General features: G+C 37.0%; 6 protein-coding genes across 14 annotated transcripts; 3 read left to right on the plus strand and 3 right to left on the minus strand.

Moving 5' to 3' along the window:
* Positions 1–658: 658 nt before the first annotated feature.
* On the minus strand, positions 659–3,356 carry LOC136777215 (prolactin-releasing peptide receptor-like). 4 transcript variants are annotated; one of them, XM_066733369.1, is made up of 4 exons: positions 3,204–3,355; positions 1,781–2,959; positions 1,320–1,700; positions 659–1,195 (listed from the first exon to the last, which is right to left on the minus strand). In XM_066733369.1, the coding sequence occupies exons 2-4, from the start codon at positions 2,375–2,377 to the stop codon at positions 938–940; spliced, it is 1,236 nt and encodes a 411-aa protein (XP_066589466.1). In that variant the 5' UTR covers positions 2,378–2,959; positions 3,204–3,355; the 3' UTR covers positions 659–937. The 4 variants fall into 4 exon arrangements, with proteins under 4 accessions (XP_066589466.1, XP_066589468.1, XP_066589467.1 ...); XM_066733371.1 differs by having other exon boundaries at positions 1,781–2,653; positions 3,204–3,342; XM_066733372.1 differs by having other exon boundaries at positions 1,054–1,230; positions 3,204–3,356.
* Positions 3,357–3,487: 131 nt separating this feature from the next.
* On the minus strand, positions 3,488–8,911 carry Atg101 (autophagy-related protein 101). 2 transcript variants are annotated; one of them, XM_066732999.1, is made up of 3 exons: positions 8,340–8,907; positions 7,903–8,060; positions 3,488–7,682 (listed from the first exon to the last, which is right to left on the minus strand). In XM_066732999.1, the coding sequence occupies exon 3, from the start codon at positions 7,672–7,674 to the stop codon at positions 7,009–7,011; it is 666 nt and encodes a 221-aa protein (XP_066589096.1). In that variant the 5' UTR covers positions 7,675–7,682; positions 7,903–8,060; positions 8,340–8,907; the 3' UTR covers positions 3,488–7,008. The 2 variants fall into 2 exon arrangements, with proteins under 2 accessions (XP_066589096.1, XP_066589097.1); XM_066733000.1 differs by lacking the exon at positions 7,903–8,060 and having other exon boundaries at positions 8,340–8,911.
* Positions 8,912–9,119: 208 nt separating this feature from the next.
* LOC136777009 (uncharacterized) lies at positions 9,120–10,691 on the plus strand. The gene is made up of 2 exons (XM_066733002.1): positions 9,120–9,672; positions 10,036–10,691. The coding sequence occupies exons 1-2, from the start codon at positions 9,576–9,578 to the stop codon at positions 10,566–10,568; spliced, it is 630 nt and encodes a 209-aa protein (XP_066589099.1). The 5' UTR covers positions 9,120–9,575; the 3' UTR covers positions 10,569–10,691.
* Positions 10,590–12,196, minus strand: LOC136777006 (epimerase family protein SDR39U1). The gene is made up of 6 exons (XM_066732997.1): positions 11,967–12,196; positions 11,755–11,861; positions 11,417–11,690; positions 11,093–11,358; positions 10,909–11,022; positions 10,590–10,844 (listed from the first exon to the last, which is right to left on the minus strand). The coding sequence occupies exons 1-6, from the start codon at positions 11,992–11,994 to the stop codon at positions 10,725–10,727; spliced, it is 909 nt and encodes a 302-aa protein (XP_066589094.1). The 5' UTR covers positions 11,995–12,196; the 3' UTR covers positions 10,590–10,724.
* A 114-nt stretch (positions 12,197–12,310) lies between these two features.
* MED10 (mediator complex subunit 10) lies at positions 12,311–13,708 on the plus strand. 2 transcript variants are annotated; one of them, XM_066733001.1, is made up of 4 exons: positions 12,311–12,414; positions 12,770–12,955; positions 13,062–13,145; positions 13,235–13,577. In XM_066733001.1, exons 2-4 carry the CDS (start codon positions 12,834–12,836, stop codon positions 13,422–13,424), a joined length of 396 nt encoding a protein of 131 aa, XP_066589098.1. In that variant the 5' UTR covers positions 12,311–12,414; positions 12,770–12,833; the 3' UTR covers positions 13,425–13,577. The 2 variants fall into 2 exon arrangements, 1 of the variants encoding a protein (XP_066589098.1); XR_010823203.1 differs by lacking the exon at positions 12,311–12,414 and adding an exon at positions 13,601–13,708 and having other exon boundaries at positions 12,431–12,955; positions 13,235–13,517.
* Positions 13,709–13,834: 126 nt separating this feature from the next.
* Hexo1 (Hexosaminidase 1) lies at positions 13,835–17,480 on the plus strand. 4 transcript variants are annotated; one of them, XM_066732996.1, is made up of 7 exons: positions 13,835–13,961; positions 14,122–14,460; positions 14,827–15,238; positions 15,444–15,887; positions 16,445–16,953; positions 17,017–17,147; positions 17,220–17,480. In XM_066732996.1, exons 2-7 carry the CDS (start codon positions 14,300–14,302, stop codon positions 17,450–17,452), a joined length of 1,890 nt encoding a protein of 629 aa, XP_066589093.1. In that variant the 5' UTR covers positions 13,835–13,961; positions 14,122–14,299; the 3' UTR covers positions 17,453–17,480. The 4 variants fall into 4 exon arrangements, with proteins under 4 accessions (XP_066589093.1, XP_066589090.1, XP_066589091.1 ...); XM_066732993.1 differs by having other exon boundaries at positions 13,864–14,057; XM_066732994.1 differs by having other exon boundaries at positions 13,864–14,047.
* The last annotated feature ends 118 nt before the right edge of the window (positions 17,481–17,598 follow it).

Here is a 17,598-nt window from a genome sequence, read left to right on the forward strand (position 1 = left end):
ATGGAAGAGGACGAAGTACTAATTAAAAAGCATTAGATGTTGTTGATGGAAAGGGGCAAGGGACGCGGCCCAGTGTATTGCTTTTACCAACGTGCAAACAGACGAGCGTCCTTATCAAGAGGCTTCCTTCTCTGTGTACTTTCGTTGTCTCTCTCCCCCTTCTCTCGCTATGCAATGGCTACTGCCACTCCCATCTGCACAAGACGCCAATACTTCCGTATTCCAGATCAAACAATTCCTTTACACTCAATTACATTTACTTACTTTCGCCATCACTCACTCGGTTTATGCAGCAAATGCCCCATGAGATGTACTACGCTACTGTTACACTACTCACTACCACCAGCCACTAATCTGGAATTACTGCTTAGTTCGTATCGTATGTTCTACTACTTCCTGTAATGTCCTCTTCAGAACTGTTAAATCCTCTCCCTCGACGTGCCACAGGATAAATTGGCGGATTTATTCTTCGAATGGCCGAGCATTATTATTCTCGGGGGCTACAATCGACATTCGAACTGTTTCCAAAGCCTCTTCCAAAAAGATATAGACTTGTCACTCGCTCAATAAATATTCTAATGTACTCCAACGAGAATTTATTGGGGAAAAAGAACTAGAGAGGGGGAGAGGACACCAAAGTATACTCTATGGGAAGCCCTGATAAATATGGAGTATATTCTGGATTCAGATGGATGTTTATTATTCCAAAGGTCTGCTGCCCCTCCTCTATATCTCTATTGTAAAATAATGTCATTGGAACTATTATTACCAAACAGGGAAAAAGAAATATTTATAGAGAGGAGCATAAAATACATACAATTAATCTGCAGAAGCAGAGAATTCTCGCTAAAGCGTCGATTCAATGAAATAAATTTACGTCTCTTATCGATCAGTCCCGAAGAGAGAATAAACGAAGGAAATGGGACTGACCGTGAATTCAAAGAACGGTGTCGCTGATCTCGCTAAGCGCGTCTTTTGTGCAAGTAGTGATGGTTGCTGGTTCCAAGCTAGTCATAACGATCGATTCAGGATCCTGCATCGCGTTCGATTTTCTGCGAGTCTGCCTGGCCAATAGGCTCTCTTGCATGCTCTTTCCGCTTCCGTTCTTCCCGTTGCACAGTTTCTCCGTGTTGTTCGACTGACGCGGGGCTCTTCGCGCATTGGCCGCACCCACACCGGAGAAGCACGGGAGGACCTTAGCGAATACGCGTTTTAATTATTCATTAAAATCTGCAACTCAAAGCTCGGGTGTTTCTCATTTTTGCATTCAAAGGTGAGAGATAAAGAGAAAGAGAGAGAGTTAGATGATGTCTGCTCACCTGTTTAAACTCTTTGCGAAAGTTCTCGTTGAGCCAAGCGTATATAAAAGGATTGTAACAGGTGCTGCTCATGGCCAGACAATGAGTAACGAAGAAGCAGAGGTTAAAATATGGCCAGTTGTTCGCACTTTCGGAAAAATCACTGACGATATTAACGATGTTCAATGGAAGCCAAGAGATCACGAAGACTCCCACCATGCTGATAATCATCCAGTTGGTCCTCCTCTTCCTTTTACGATCCAGCTCCTCCTGCTTGTCGCTTTTACTGCCTGGCCTGCATCTCTCCCGGTCGTTCAGTCTAATCCAGACGCGCACGTAGCAGAATGTCACCACTAGAAATGGTACGATAAATTGCATGGTCGACGTGACAGCGCCAAAGACCTGCAGCGGTGGAAAGAAGAGAAAATATTAGGCGCCTATTCCAGCTACATAAGAAAGGGGAGAGGGGGGAGTGTGTTTACCCGTCGGAAGTCTTCGGTTGGCCAGTTCTCCTCGCAGAAGTTGGCATTATTCTTCTCTTGGAACTGTATGTAAATACCGAATGGCAGGGTGAGAAGTAAAGCGACGATCCAAACAGCGACGATTACCGCGAAGCAAGTATTGACGGTCATCCGTGCTCTGATTGGATAAATAATCACGAGAAATCTGTCTACCGCTATGCTGCTGAGAGTCAAGCTGCTTATGTAGACGCTAACGGCTTGAGCATAGGGCATCAGATGGCACATGAGTCTACCGAACGCCCATCTACCGAGGAACGTGTATAACGGGGTGAACGGCACAGCCAGCACACACAATAGAATATCACTCACTGCCAGATTGGCGATAAACAAATTTGTCACCGTTTGCATCTCTTTCTTACGACTCACCACGTAACATACCAAAACGTTACCGAACACACCCAGGATGAATATGCTCGTGTACAGAACGCAGAATGTTATCTGCACCAGTGTATCCCTCGTAGCATCGTCGGTAGTCGAGTTTGAACGCTCGAGCTGATCCCAAGTTTCGTTAGCCGACCATGCGTGCATCTTCCTCTTTACGTCCATCGCGTCAATCATTGACGAATCGTCGTCAGCGAGACACGTGGCTCGGCCAACTTACCCCAATCATCGCTAAAAATCTTTTCCTTTCAAATCAAACAAGCCGTGCTTTAAAAATAGTCTCGAGTCTACCGTTGCCTGGTAGTTCGTGTTCGGTTCTCTCGCACCGCCCGTACCACCGCCGCCACCACCGTTGCCGTTGACTCCCCCGCATTCAGACCTTCCTCTCCAGAAATAGAATCCCTTTTCGTGCTGCCGCTGACATCAGTATGGAACAGGTTCCTTCACCCACTCCTATAAAACAACTTCTCTCTTTTGTTTTTCCTTCGTTTACAACACAATTTCCTTTTCATTCCGAACAATTACGCAACAGTTCTCAGCTCGCTTCCTTGGAAAAGCACTTTCGGCACGCACAACCTCAAATATTTCCGACTTCGGTATGACGTCATCGCTGGCAGAATTTGCCAAACATGAAAGTTAATTTTCTTTGATTTATCCCACTAGTTCAGCGGCATAAATTTCGTTTTACGAGACCATATCTATTTTCGAACGAGATAAACAACCGCAAGTGGAAAATTACGTCTCTCTCGTTATAAAAATCTGCAAGAAAAGTAAAGCAAGCCGTATGGCAGCACAGAGAGGGGATAGAGAGCCAATGCCGAAGCCACCTGTTGAGAAAGCGCGCCGTATATCAGAACTACGGGTGCAAAGGCATAGCATAGGCAAGTTTGAACCTTGAGAAAGTGTCAGTGTAGTGTTTCTTCAACAGGACAAGCGTCGACTGGCTTTTCTGATTTATTGGCTGCGGCAAATGTGTACAACGAATACACCAACTATTACTAACCTCCATAAAAATGATTCGAGCTCTGCAGACAGCACTGTACAACCGTCGTGCGTGTAGAGTTGTTACTGAGTGAGTGGCCCTCCGTCCGGAAACGGGAGTACTGAAGTACTCCTAACTCCATCCACCGACTCCACCGACTCCTCCACTACTGGCGCCGAGAAAGAGAGGGCTTTTTCGCGCGCACGCGTTCTCAGCAGCGATGGTTCGACCAATTGACTGACAATCGTCCTTACCTACCTGTCCGCTCGGGAGGGATAGGGGGGATGGAATAAACGAGCAAAATCTCCATTATAAAATACAATAGTTTATTATCACTAAATCATCGTCATCGTTTCATTCACACTCCGATTCGACTGAATCAATATACATATATCTCCTGATACATCCTACGAATTCACTACATATCTATGTACATAGCTTTCTTTCCAAACACACGCACGCACACATTTATTTATATAACTCTGCGTAAAGTTTCTCTTGTCGTTCGTTATATTAATATATTCAATGCGCTAATATTGCGTTTCGGGCAAACGCGCGCAAGTCCGTCTCTCACTTTAATGTTTGCTTTATCCTTCGTCATCGTCATTAATAGCTTATATTTATTTCTTTTTTATTCCTAGCTCTTATTATAACCTACAGCGTTAAATCAGTAGTGCGAAAGTTCAAGTTCACGTATGTGCCTGGCAATATAACGGATAGTGCGAGGGAGAGAGTCAGCAAACCTTGCGTTCAAACATTGCACACACACTATTCGTACGATTAATCGATCATCAATAATCATAAGTCATAATGAGAAGCGGTAGCAAAGATGTTGGAACTAAATATAAAATTATTAACCATTATTCCTAGACAGCAAGATAAATTGATGGTCGGTATGTTAAATAGCAACCTACGATATATATATCGCGATCAATTTTCTAAAAGTTCATTCATATCAAACAAAATAGCTACTCACAAGTGTAAACATATGAATAGTCCAGTTATGACTATGTAACACGATGATGCTACCCTTTTGTCACAGTCAGTCAATTGTTTTACCACTTAGTTGCAGGATCTGCAAGAGAGACGGGATAACCTCTTTGCTCCTGCAAAGGATACCTTCGTTACCGGCGCTTTCTCAACTATCTTCCTTAATTAATTTATATTTACATCACGTTAACATGCGTTATCCTAATCCCACTTCTTGAGACTAGTATTTGAAACCACCGCAACTTGTGCTGACTCTACATATACGTACGGTGCAGTAATTAAATGGGTAAACAAAATTTATCCACTCCCCGCTCGTAATTAACACCCTTCGTCTGTATATTAGGTCCGAAAAGTTTAGTACTTACTTGTATAAGCGTTTTAAAATCATTTTAAACATAAAACAATTAATAAATTTGCCGAGTATTTTTTTTTCTTAAAAATGAAGAAAAATTACCTATATACGTGTATTTTATCGATCGTTGAACACGAATATACCTCTTAAAATTATATTACTCTTTAATGATTTTCAAGATATTCCAATTTAAAGTTGGTGCAATTTGAAGGTTATATATGCTAGCTATGCAAATAAGAATAAGGTATGTTATGTACACAAACACACACAACTCCAACTACGCTTATTTCTAAATGTTCTTAAGTGAAAAGAATGCAATTTTAATACTTCGAAAAATTGAACGGTGGAAGATTAGGATTTATATTGTATTTATATGTAATATTTTAATAAAGGTAATACCATATACTAAATAATTAATATTTCCAAGGGATAAAAAGAATAAACACTAATCAATGCCATTTTTTTAAATATTCAGATTTTTTCAAGAAGATTGACACACATACAAAAATTAGAAACTATTTAAACAGAAAAATGAAACTATATCAGTTTTTTGTAAATACGGAGGATAATTAAAAAATTAATGCAATTATATTAAGAGAGAAGAAAATTTTAACTAAACAGATGAAATGTCTAAAATGTGGACGTGAACTGGAACTAAACATGGAAATAATCTTTATTGTGGGAAAAAGTAATTTGTTAAAAGTTGTCATAAACAATTAGTGAAGGTTCAATGTAATTTTTATTAATCCGGGCGCAAAGGTATCTTGTTTGAAAATTAAAAATTTTATTTTTCTAATGCTTGTCATTTGATAGGATACTTTCTGATGGTTACCCTATAGGTTGTCAATTCATTAAGCAAAAGTTAAATTTTACCAATAATATTTGTCTTTGTCTTTTTACTTAAAATCTCAGTTAAATTTCAGGTGGGTGACTCAGTTGAGTCAGCTTATGTAATTTAAACTATATACCAATGAGTCGCTCAAATTCTTTTGAAGTATAAAAGGAAAGCAGCTACTGTAATCGATTGATCTAATTTTTGTCGCGAGGTAATCTTTAGTTTTTAAAAAATGATAAAATATATTTTTGTTAAATTTTGTATTTATCATATTTTGGATTCTATTCTATTAGGTGGAGCAAAACTCACAAACATTAGGTGGAAAAGGCAGAATTGTCGAGATAGATGATGTAATGCTTGGTAGGAGAAAATACAACGGGGGAAGACTTATAGATGGAAATGGAGTTTTGGAAGATACGATAGATTTACATCGAACATTTCTATCGTACCTGTCCCAGAGCGATTCAGTAACCACTTTCTTATATAGAAGCTATAAAAGACTGGATTGAGCCTAGAAGTGTAATAGCCTCTGATTACTGGAAAGCATATAATTGCTCCTCCGATAAAGGACTCTCTCACTTTACAGTGAATCACTCATTTAATTTTTTTGATCTAGAAACTAGTATATAATTTTATTTACATTTATATTCGTTTCATTTAAATTTTACTTGCTTTTTTTTAATTGTTGTATCTATTAGTTGCTTATACAAAAAATATTGAACGAACCTGAAGAGAAATGAGAGCGAACGTTCCAAAATACGGGACTTCTGATTCAAGTATGATTGGATATCTTGCTGAGTTTTTGTTAAAAAGAAAACATAATTTTGACAAACGTATTTGTGAACTTTTAAATTATTTGTCAAATTATATCTTCATGACACTTAATTTGTTAATATTGTTTTTAAAACATTAAAGCAGGCACAACTCTCTAAATTTGCATGGTCAATCTATTGAACTTCAAAAATTGCATTCTTTTCACTTATGCATATAACTTAGGAGCGTATGTGTGGGCGCGTGCACATGTATTTGTGTATATACATACCTCATTTTTATTTATACAGCCAGCTAATATTACCTTCTTACCTTCAAATTGCACCAACTTTAAATTGGAATATCTTGAAAACTATTAACGAGTGATACTTTTGAGAAGTATATTCGTGATCCACGATTGGCAATACACGTATATACATAATTTTGATTGATTTTTAGGGCGAGAAAAAATGCGACCGATTTACCAAAAAAATTAAAATACATTTTAATATTTCTACTTTGTGATTCAACAGTTATTTCAACACGAACGATTAGAAATTAAATTATTTATGACAATTAAAACTAAACTAAATATTTAACTCTCAATTTTTCTGGCGCTTGATACGACTCAGAGCGCGGACGAAGAATTTAAATACCAGACTTTTAGTATAGGAGATCTATTAATTTTCTTTTCTTCCAGTTTTAAGTGTCAACATCACCCCATCTTTATGTCTCTCACCCTGATTAAACAACTCTGTATCAATAAATAATTATAACATTACTATATGGACCAGGTATACAAAATACCTGCATTTTAGATTGTATTCATCAATCTGTAAAAATCCGTAAAAATCTGTCTTTGCATATAGGTGAAACCAGTGATGTAAGTTGATTTTAAACTAAAATGACTGAATAGACAAGGTCTCTCTGATTAATTTTTTCATAGTATTGCCCATAGTTGTGTTAGGTGGACTTGATGTTGTGAATGATAGTTTAAACAAGTATGGTTGTATATCTGGATAGGAGGTGTCAAAGATCAAGTCTAATTCAGCCTGACTAGGCATTTTAGGAAGATAATCGTGCCGGTTCATTACTTCTGTTATATAAAGTATTTTGTCTGTTAATAAGTCACCCACTTTCTCTCTGCATATTTGCCTTTCATGCTCCGTCGCCAGTTTAATAAGTTCTAGGCGTACAGTCCAAACTTCCCATGGTATGCACTCTGGCTGAAAGGGCCAACGATTCTTTTTCTTTTGAAAAAACTCTAACGATATCTGACCAATGCCTGGACTATCTGTAGAGCGTAAAGCCTCAGAGAAGCCAGATATCTCTTTTTTCAATGTTTGATCAAGGAGTACAGATGAACAGCAAACATAAGTAAAGTCGATGAAGTCACAGTCGACATCTTGATATCCTACGGTACCTACAGAATAGCTGCCCTCATGTTTGTATTTGAATTTACCAAGGCTTCTATGAAATAGGACACTGTGAAAGATACTGGCAACAGCTTCATCAACTTGGCGTCCTTCCATACTCAGCTCAAACAATTGCGTTCTGGCATTCATGTTGACCTCTGCAAATATTACAATGTCATGCATTAATGTATAAAGGAAAGTGTAAAAAAAAAGCATTCGCTTTATACAAGAATAAATTCAAAATGAAAAACTACTGCTCTCTAAGATTTATATTAATATAAAATGAAGTTCTCAAAATGAGGACTCATTGTAAATCATTACACTGTTAATAATCTTAAATAAGGATGTAAATGATAATATTCATCAAGTCATCCTAACCTCACAAGAACACCAATGATGATTATCACTAGAAGATGCTCTCTGTGACAATGGATGAGAATTGGTCATCTTTTGTTTATAAAAAGTATCTTGACGCTTCGAAATTGTTGTGAGAAGACCATTGAAAATTTCGTTATAGCGATTATGGCATAGCGAATCTGTAAATACCTCTAAATTAACCAAACAACGTAAAAATGCAGTGCACATTTTTTTCGGAGCAAGCGTGGAAAAGTTAGAAATGCAATATATTACACGTGAATGGGATTATATTTTTCTCATTATTTCACGATATTATTTTGAAATCAGACGTGTAAATGTTAAACCTGATGCTTGACATGGATTCATTCATAAGGAGCGTGTGTGCGAATGCAAACGATTATAATACATATATAAATATTTCTACAAACATGAGAATTAAAAACCAAACAAAAACTTACTGCACTTTTGTCCCTTAACGTATTCTCTCACTTTCTCTCTTTTTTCCTTGCTTTATCTTCCCTGACCCCTCTGTCTGGTTTCGGTCTCTCACCCTATTTTTTCCTTGGCGTATTCAAGCGACATAGATATTTGCCTCGAAACATTGAAGAGAACGCTTATAAAAATATTCTAAGAATATTTTCTTCGGATTTCTCTTTGATAATTGTTACAATTGTTTCGTTTGGAAGTTACAGTCGCGTGTAACACGTTAAGTTGAATGATTAATTGCTTGGTCCTCGTTCGAGCTCCGTGACCTTCCACTGTGTACTGTCCATTCCATCTTGTGCCACTAGTCTGCCAGCCATATCCAAAAAATCATGTGGAAATTTCCTCTAACAGTACATAGAGTAATGTCTCTAACTTCTTCTATTCAATAGTTCAACTTGAAAAGGGACTTGTGGAATTTGACACTGTGTGAGCTTTTGTAGGTAAACAACAGCTGTGCTCGTGGCACACGCCATTTTGGCCCAATTCTTCTGTCTGTTTCTTCGTTTCTTGTCTTGTTGTTTCTTTCGTCTCGCACTTCGCAGTAGTCGCTGTCCACACGGTCCACTGTCTGCACTACACTCTACACTAGTCCACAATCTAAAATTTCACATACAATCTAAATACACACTCCCACGACTGCCACTTCTAATAGTTCTACGTACTATACTTGTGTTGCTTAGCGCGATGAGAACGTATCGGTACATTACATTACATTACAAACAATACAAAGGTGTGTAGTTTGGACTTAAACGTCCTATAAACTACGAAAAGATCAGCATTCTGCAACAATCACTGTGACAGTGCAGATGCATTCGGTCTGCATTGTGTATAAAACTCGACTCACCGATTCCCCGTTTAATTTTATTGCCCATTTCTCTACCACTGCTGTATGGTTATTCATGCTGCTCTTTTTTTATACTCGTTCAATAATTCGTAATAATTAACTCCAAAAACAAATACCACAAATAAAATAACAGCCAGCTGCTACCATAGAATTATCCTCCTTTTTCTACTATCTTTTTATACATATGTTCCTTTTATATTTTCCGAGTAAATGTCTAGTAATAAATAACGAATACATAACACACACATGAATCGATTGTACAAAAAACAAAAAGTTACAGACGACAGACAAACAGAATGACAGACGCACAACGGGTAACATCTATAGATCAGTAGATATAAAAAATTTTCGTGAAATTATTAATATGTTACCAGTTATAAGACCCGAATTAAAAATTTGTAATACTGATAAATTACATATTACACGAAGGCCTTCCTGTATTACATGGATTTTACTAGGGAGTGAGGATATTTGATTTTTAAGGATTAAAACGAAAGGCACTTAAAACGTCCTATAAGCGTAAGAAAATATATTTATCTCGTTAGCTATAAAAGATGACAGTTTTTCGCATATGACCTTTTTAAAACTCTTTCATATTTTGTATTCAAAGTGGTCTTATACGAAAAATAATATTCTTTAGAGCTACGCGTAGATAAATAAATTTTTATGTTCTATTTATGGGGTGTCTTGAGTGGTGCACCCGATAAATACATATATTGCTTATGTTGTTATTGCTCTAAATATGTTGTAGCTTATATATATCAGGTGCTAAACTAATATACTAATATACTAATACGCTATGATTTAAATTTAATTACACGCAGTATTTCTCCTGATACTATTGGATATATCATATCGGGTTACAAACAACGCTCTTACGTTTACCATTATAATTCTGGGTGAGATAACGTTCGTCTTGGAGATACTTGGTGAAACCGAGGACCTGATTTTAGATAAAACAAAGAACATAGCATTACTTTATAAGAAATGTTGGTGCAATATTTTATGCTCGGAAAAATCCACCATTGTAATGAATTTGTCAGATATACAATATGTCGGTATATCTGCAAAGATGGGCCTCTTCATTTTACATCGACAGGGAAGAACATTTTATCTTAACATGGAAGGATTGGCAAGGGAGGACATTCAAATACTTCGGAAAACAATCGAAGCCTTCTTAAAAACTAGTAACGCAATATATGATATATTTGACCGAGGTGATCCTACTTTTTATTCACCTAAGTTAGAAAGGAAATATTTGAGGAACGTTTCTTACGATCAATTGCTTCATAGTAAAATGTATCGGCGACCTCAGCAATATTTGAGTTTACCAATATTAAGCACTAAAATGTTTTAATTAATTATACTAATATGTCGAAAAACTGACTATATTTGGCAAACCTATGTACAATAACATTCTTTTTACATCTTCTGCTATATTAATTACAACACTGTAGGCAAAGTTTTAAATAAAGCTAATCTAAAAAACCCTTTCTTATCATTTATCATTAAATCAATGGCTGTAGGGTGGCAAAATGACATCTTTACAAGCACTATTAATATCTGGAAACTTGTATTTGAATCCTAATTCAAGCACTCGCTTAGGACTTACTTTCTGGCCCTCTAATATTATCTAAAATGTAGGTACCATGGCTTTTAATTGAATGTCTGATTAAGTTTTGTAAAACATCACTTACTTTAGCTCTCTCTTCATTATAAAGAAATTTTAATACATCAGCAGGAACTCTTACAGCTCCAGGCTTTTTCATAGCATAAGCAAATGCTTTTGTAAATTCATTGTTTGTTACTATCTATAAAATTATTTTCATGTTTGTAAAAAGTAATATTTTATAGGTTCAATTGGAAAATCATTGTAATTACCTGAGGTGCAACACCATTCAAAATACCTTCTACATCATCATTTTGTAATATAAACATAAACATTTCAATAAGATCAGTTTTATGGATCCAAGGCATGTATTGTTTTCCATCACCTAAAGGACCCCCCATACCAAATAGAAATGGTAGATATAAGTTATTTTTAATACCACCATCTCTTCCCAATACCACCCCAGATCTGATAGTGGCTTGCCTAATGTTAGATCCTTCTGGAAGTTTTGCTGCAGCCTCCCAGTCATGACATAACTCTAGAATATAATTGCTTTAGAAATTTTATTTCTAAAGTGGTGAAAAGTTTGTGTATACCTGACAAAAAGTCATAAGGCTGGCATACAATGTCTTCTGTATATTCTATTTCTTCACTTGGCTTATAATAACCTACACCTGAAATTGTGGCAAATACAAATGCTTTACTGGCTATTGTAGCATCTCTCAGCAATTTTGTTGTCTCCACCCTACTATTCCTAACATTTTGCTTAAATCCAGATGACCAGCGGTGCTTTAGATCCAGCACATTTTGACCAGCAACATTTATTACAGCTGATGTATCATCAGGCAAACCATTCTTTTTAATGTCTTCCTAATTTTATAATAATTGTTAGTAATAAATACAGAAAGGTTGTAAGACATTTGGGATAAATTACCCAAGTAACGCTATAAGGTGATGGCATTCGAGAAACACAAGTACATGATATCCCTTCAGTTATGAGAGCGTATCTTATACCTCTTCCTATAAATCCAGTGCCTCCTCCTAAAAGGATTATGTAAAATCATAGCAGTAAAGTTTTAATAAATAATAACAGACATTAGAAAAATTCGATACAAGCACAGATGAAATTTTGTGGAACGAGCTCACCTAAAACAACATGACTTAAAGGAGACATTTGATATTGACGTGTTTATTTTGAGCTTTAAGCGTATTTCAATTAGAGATTTTATAACAAGGCACTAAATTTAACTGAAACAGATTTCTCTTTTCTGTATTAACCTTTCCATAAATATAAACGAACAATATATTATTGTTAATGTCAAGTTATGTTTGAAAGGAAAAACATTGGCTTTATCGGCAAGGTAATTTAAAGTTAAGTTAGGCTGCTATTTTCTTTAGGTTAGGATTGAGTTGCGACCATCGCGACCTCTCTTTTATACAGCAGTGCATACACTGCATACCAACTTAAAACGGACAAAACTCAACTCCACCGAGGGCACCGAGGCTATCAAGCAAACGCGCAACATGAAGAGTACATAGAGAGACAGATAGATGACGCCATCTCCATTGTTATTATTGTCTTTAACCTCGTCTCGTAAGTAAACCTCGTAGGTCAAATATCTTTTAAAAACACTATTTTTCGAGTTACTTGCTCTTTAGTACATTTATATCAATTGATACGATCAAAACTGCTATGCTCCCATTGGGTCACTAACGTTTTGATTAAATAGTTCAATGTCGCGAAGTTAATGATAAATTTGGTTGTTTACGCCAGTTTCTCTTCGCTATATTGTGCACATATACACAGTAACATTAGCATTAGTTTATGAATGTGTAGTGATGCATATGCATAATATCAGCGCTACCTATCGGTCAATTTTGTCACTTTTGCCGAACTATTTTTGTTTATGTATACAGCTACATATTCTTACCTGACTGTCACCGTGTAGGTTTGCAAGGTCCAAACTATCCAGTTAATTTATGTATGCAAGAAAGCATACATAAACAAAGAATATGGCTTCCGCATTAGAAAATTTAGAGACTCAGCTGGAGCTTTTCATTGAGAATGTTCGTCAAATACGAATTATTGTTAGCGACTTTCAGCCTCAAGGACAAAATGTGTTGAATCAAAAAATGTTTGTATCTATTTCTGATCATTATTAAATCATATATTTCACGTATTATAATTGACGATTTACTAGTAAATTTACTATTTTTTCTTTTCTTGTTATGATTCCTCAGACAAGGCTTGGTTAATGGCTTACAAGAGATAGACAAATTAAAATCTCAGGTTCAAGATGTACACGTGCCACTAGAAGTTTTCGAGTAAGTTTGAGTTTAGACAAATCCACTACAGAAACTCTGTAACATCTAAAGCAAATTATTCACGAAAATATCTCTTTTCCTTTTTTCAGCTACATCGATCAAGGAAGGAATCCTCAGCTGTACACGAAAGACTGCATAGAAAAAGCACTGACCAAAAATGAGCAAGTAAAAGGGAAAATTGATGCGTATAGGAAATTCAAAGCAAACATGTTGGTTGAATTGAATAGAGTATTTCCAAACGAGTTGACTAAATATAGAGCAATTCGTGGTGACGAGTAATTAATTATGTAAATACCCAATTATATTCAATCCAGCTGTCGATCTGCCACGTTAACTTTGCACTTGGATCTGTTATTTTTATTTGTACAGCAGGTATAAGCATATGTTTTGATCACTTATGATAAAATTGAATAAACTGTGTTGTGTCATGAAGCATTAATTTGTTTTTACTCCAGCTCCTCTTTTTTAAAACCACCTGTTTAAAGCACCTTAATGACACACAATCTTGAGAGCTTTTTCCATTTTCTTGATTGCATTACTAAAAATTACAAGATGAATCTGAAAATCCTGTGTTGGAAAATTCTTATAAGATATCCAGAGAAAGCAATGTTTGAAAGATCTAAAGATAGATATTACACAAGGGAATATGAATCACAAATAATCTCATTGCTGTGCGACTTGAGCTTATCACTACGGGGACGGTATTCTTTTTAGCTAGCCCATCGTAGCTATTAAGTATATGCAACGCTGTGCAGCAGCTAGTAACGAGATCATCGTCATTTCAATCACTTGGTAAAGCGGTCCAGTCGTATGAAGGCAAGTTACGCTCGATAATTGTGCTTGTTTCATCGTGCTCTTCGCCTATAATAAAAAAAATTGAGCAAAGAAAAGAAAGGGGTGACGTATGGATAAGTAATAAAATTATTTCATATCTAATTTAATAAGAGTTTGAGACCATTAATATTTACATTTACAGATCTATAATCATATAAGATGCAGGCAATGATCGACATTAGGATTTATGGTGGCTATGGTGCTGACTGAAGAATTAATTGCGGCGTTGCGATTCTATTGGAGGGAAAAATAGAATTTTATGGTGAAAGCCCCACTAGTGTACCTGCGACCGCTCGCTTGCCCCCTCTTTGCACGTGGATATGAAAGCGATTCTCTCTGAAAGCATAAAACCGTGCCGATGCAGATCACCTACGACCGTTCGGCAGACTGCCGCCTTGCTGATAGGACTGACAGGAATGATTTCTTTTCTCATTGCTATTCTGATACTTCATCTGTCCGCTAACAATGCGGAAGAGTATAAGTAAGTCAAATTAAACGCATTGATATCTTATCCCTATCCTTATCGTTTACTTGTACTGATATAACACGTATGTATACAGTACAAACACAATATACTATAAACGTACTTTCACACTTGATCATAATGCTTTCTTTCGCATAACATTTATTCTCTCTTACTGTTACAGTCGACGTAGCTTTTCTAAGGTCAAATTGATTGTTTCTGCTCTGATATCCCCCCAACGTCACGCTAATCAATCGATATTGATATGCCACGCACCCAAATGATTTAGCATTGAGAATAAACTAATGGAAGAGCTTCGTGGAATAAATTCAATGTTTCTTTCATTGTATTCAACGAATACTAATATTTTCGTTTTCTCAACAGCTCACCCTGGCACTACAAGTGCGACGCTGGCCTGTGCAAAAAGGTACCAATTACCGAAGAGATAGAGCGACCGGCATCTTTGGGAGTCTGTCAATTGTTCTGCGGCCAATACGGGACTCTATGGCCAAAACCAACTGGTCACGTGTCCATTGGGAACCGAGTTGTACAACTGGACCCTGACAACATCGACCTTGAAGGTTTGAGCACTCGGACAGCAGCGGGGGGATTGTTGAAGAAAAATGTAGAATTGTTGAAAAAGAACGTTCGCCGCATGGGTGGTAAACTGGCTAAGAGCGGCGGAACTCGCCTGGTCGTTCACGTTGACCATAATCTCAATGTTAATGATGTTAAGTTGACCTTGGATACCAACGAGAGCTACACGTTGCAGATTAGACCCCTCTCAGATGGAACGGTACTTGTTTTCTTATTTACTTGATTTCCATATTAGCCGGGCTAAAACTAGTTTATGGACACCGTTAATCCAAACGAGTTTCCAAAACTAGTTTCGAGTCCGAATCGACCGAGGAAAAAATATGTTATGTCGAGTTTGTAAGAACGACGGTGTTTTTGTTAGAGCGTAGAATGGCCCGCTTTAATCAGCGCTGATTTCATTCCAGCTGAATGCAACGATCACTTCAGCGTCTTATTTTGGAGCTCGGCACGCACTGGAAACTTTATCGCAATTAATCGTCTACGACGACCTGAGGGATTACGTACAAGTCGTTCAGGATGTCTACATTTCGGATTCGCCGGTCTATCCTTATCGAGGAATCCTTCTGGACACCTCGAGGAACTTTATGGACAAGGAGTCGATATTGCGCACGATAGATGCAATGGCGATGTCAAAAATGAACACTTTTCATTGGCACATCACTGATTCTCAGAGTTTTCCCTATGTCAGTAAAACATTGCCTAATCTCTCAAAATATGGCGCATACTCACCGGACAAAATTTACAGCCCTGAAGATATAGAGGAGATTATTGAGTTTGGACTTTTGAGAGGCGTCAGGGTACTTCCGGAATTTGACGCTCCTGCTCACGTTGGCGAAGGTTGGCAATGGGTAAGGTTTCGTTGGTACCGGGTGAATTTTTCGAAAGCATCCAGCTTCGATAAGTGGAGAACTAAGATAATAATAAAATTTTTTAAAGACATTAATTTTTATTTCAAGAGGGTTATAAAGTAACCGTGTTAAAGTATTGTAGGTGGACATTAGGAAAGTTATTAAGGTCTCCTTGATTTTTATAAATTCAATTTTACTTTTTATTATGTATTTTTGTAGCTTATTTAAAGAGCCTTTAAAATACTAATTAATTTGTTATTTCATTCAGTCGTTCACCAGATATTTTGATTTGAATGTATACGTAGGTGAAGGCCATACGTCTAACGGTGACGCATACTGCTTCAGCCAAACCTACCTATATACGCAATTTAAAATCGAAATATCTGGTGAGCCATTGGATGAACTGATAAAATCTCTAGTATTTTGTAAAGTTCTTGAGATTAAATACAAAAGGAAGTATTAAAAATAAAATAATTAGATAAAAAAAAATTCACCCGGTATATATACAAATATTTAAAAATGAAGTAACTCGATAGTAATATGGGCAATTTTTACAGGTAGGAAACGATTCAATGGTATGCTTCAAGGCTGAACCTTGGCAAAGCTTCTGCGTTGAGCCACCCTGCGGTCAACTGAATCCTACCAGCGAGACAGTTTACCAGACACTCGAGGCAATTTACAAGGATATGATAATAGACTTTAAGCCGGATATTTTTCACATGGGCGGTGACGAAGTTAGCATAAAATGTTGGAGTTCCTCCGAACAAATTAATAATTGGATTGTATCGAAAGGCTGGCCTCTGTCTCCACCGAGCTATTATTTATTGTGGAATTACTTCCAGCAGCGAGCTTTCGAAAAGCTCACAAAGGCCAATAAAGGCAAAGAAATGCCAGTGATCTTATGGACGAGTGGTCTTACCAACGAGGAGAATATCAAGTTCCTAGATCCACAAAAATACATCATTCAGATTTGGACGACTGGTGCGGACGCCACTATTGATAGACTGTTGAAAAATAATTTTAAGATGATTTTTTCTAATTACGACGCTCTCTATCTGGATTGTGGGTAAGTGATCATATCACTGTTTTTTTTATTTTCCCAGAATATAATACTTCTGTCTACGTACAGGTTTGGCGCTTGGGTTGGTGAGGGCAACAACTGGTGCTCCCCATATAAGGGATGGCAAAAGATTTATGAAAATTCACCTTTGAATATAGTAACGAGAAAAGGTTATGCAGCGAAGAAGAATCTGATTCTTGGTAGGTTATTTGCTGGTTTTCATCTTCACAGTCCAATTACTTAATTATGTTCTTTTGCACTGTTGGATGCAGGAGGTGAAGCTACCTTGTGGTCAGAGCAAGTTGACAGTACATCTGTAGACTCAAGACTTTGGCCAAGGTCAGCTGCATTGGCTGAAAGACTTTGGGCAGAACCAAAAAGTTCCTGGATCCACGCGGAGCAGAGAATGCTGCAACACAGAGAGAGACTCGTGCGCAGAGGCATATTTGCTGATAGCCTCGAGCCTGAATGGTGTTTGCAAAATCAGGGATCCTGTTATCTATAAGCTGTGATCAATAAACTTGTTGATTGGACGATAGAGGTTCCCTTCCACAGTTTATCCCCATTGATTCTTATTGTTAAAAGAGCTTTTATGAAGATACTAGTAAGAATTTCTTTTCACTTCGATGCACAAGTAGGATTACAAAAGGT

The sequence above is a fragment of the Prorops nasuta genome, unplaced genomic scaffold, assembly GCF_024137725.1.
Source record: "Prorops nasuta isolate Cenicafe-Biocafe unplaced genomic scaffold, Cenicafe_Pnas_1.2 PNAS00010, whole genome shotgun sequence".
Taxonomy (NCBI): Eukaryota; Metazoa; Arthropoda; class Insecta; order Hymenoptera; family Bethylidae; genus Prorops; species Prorops nasuta.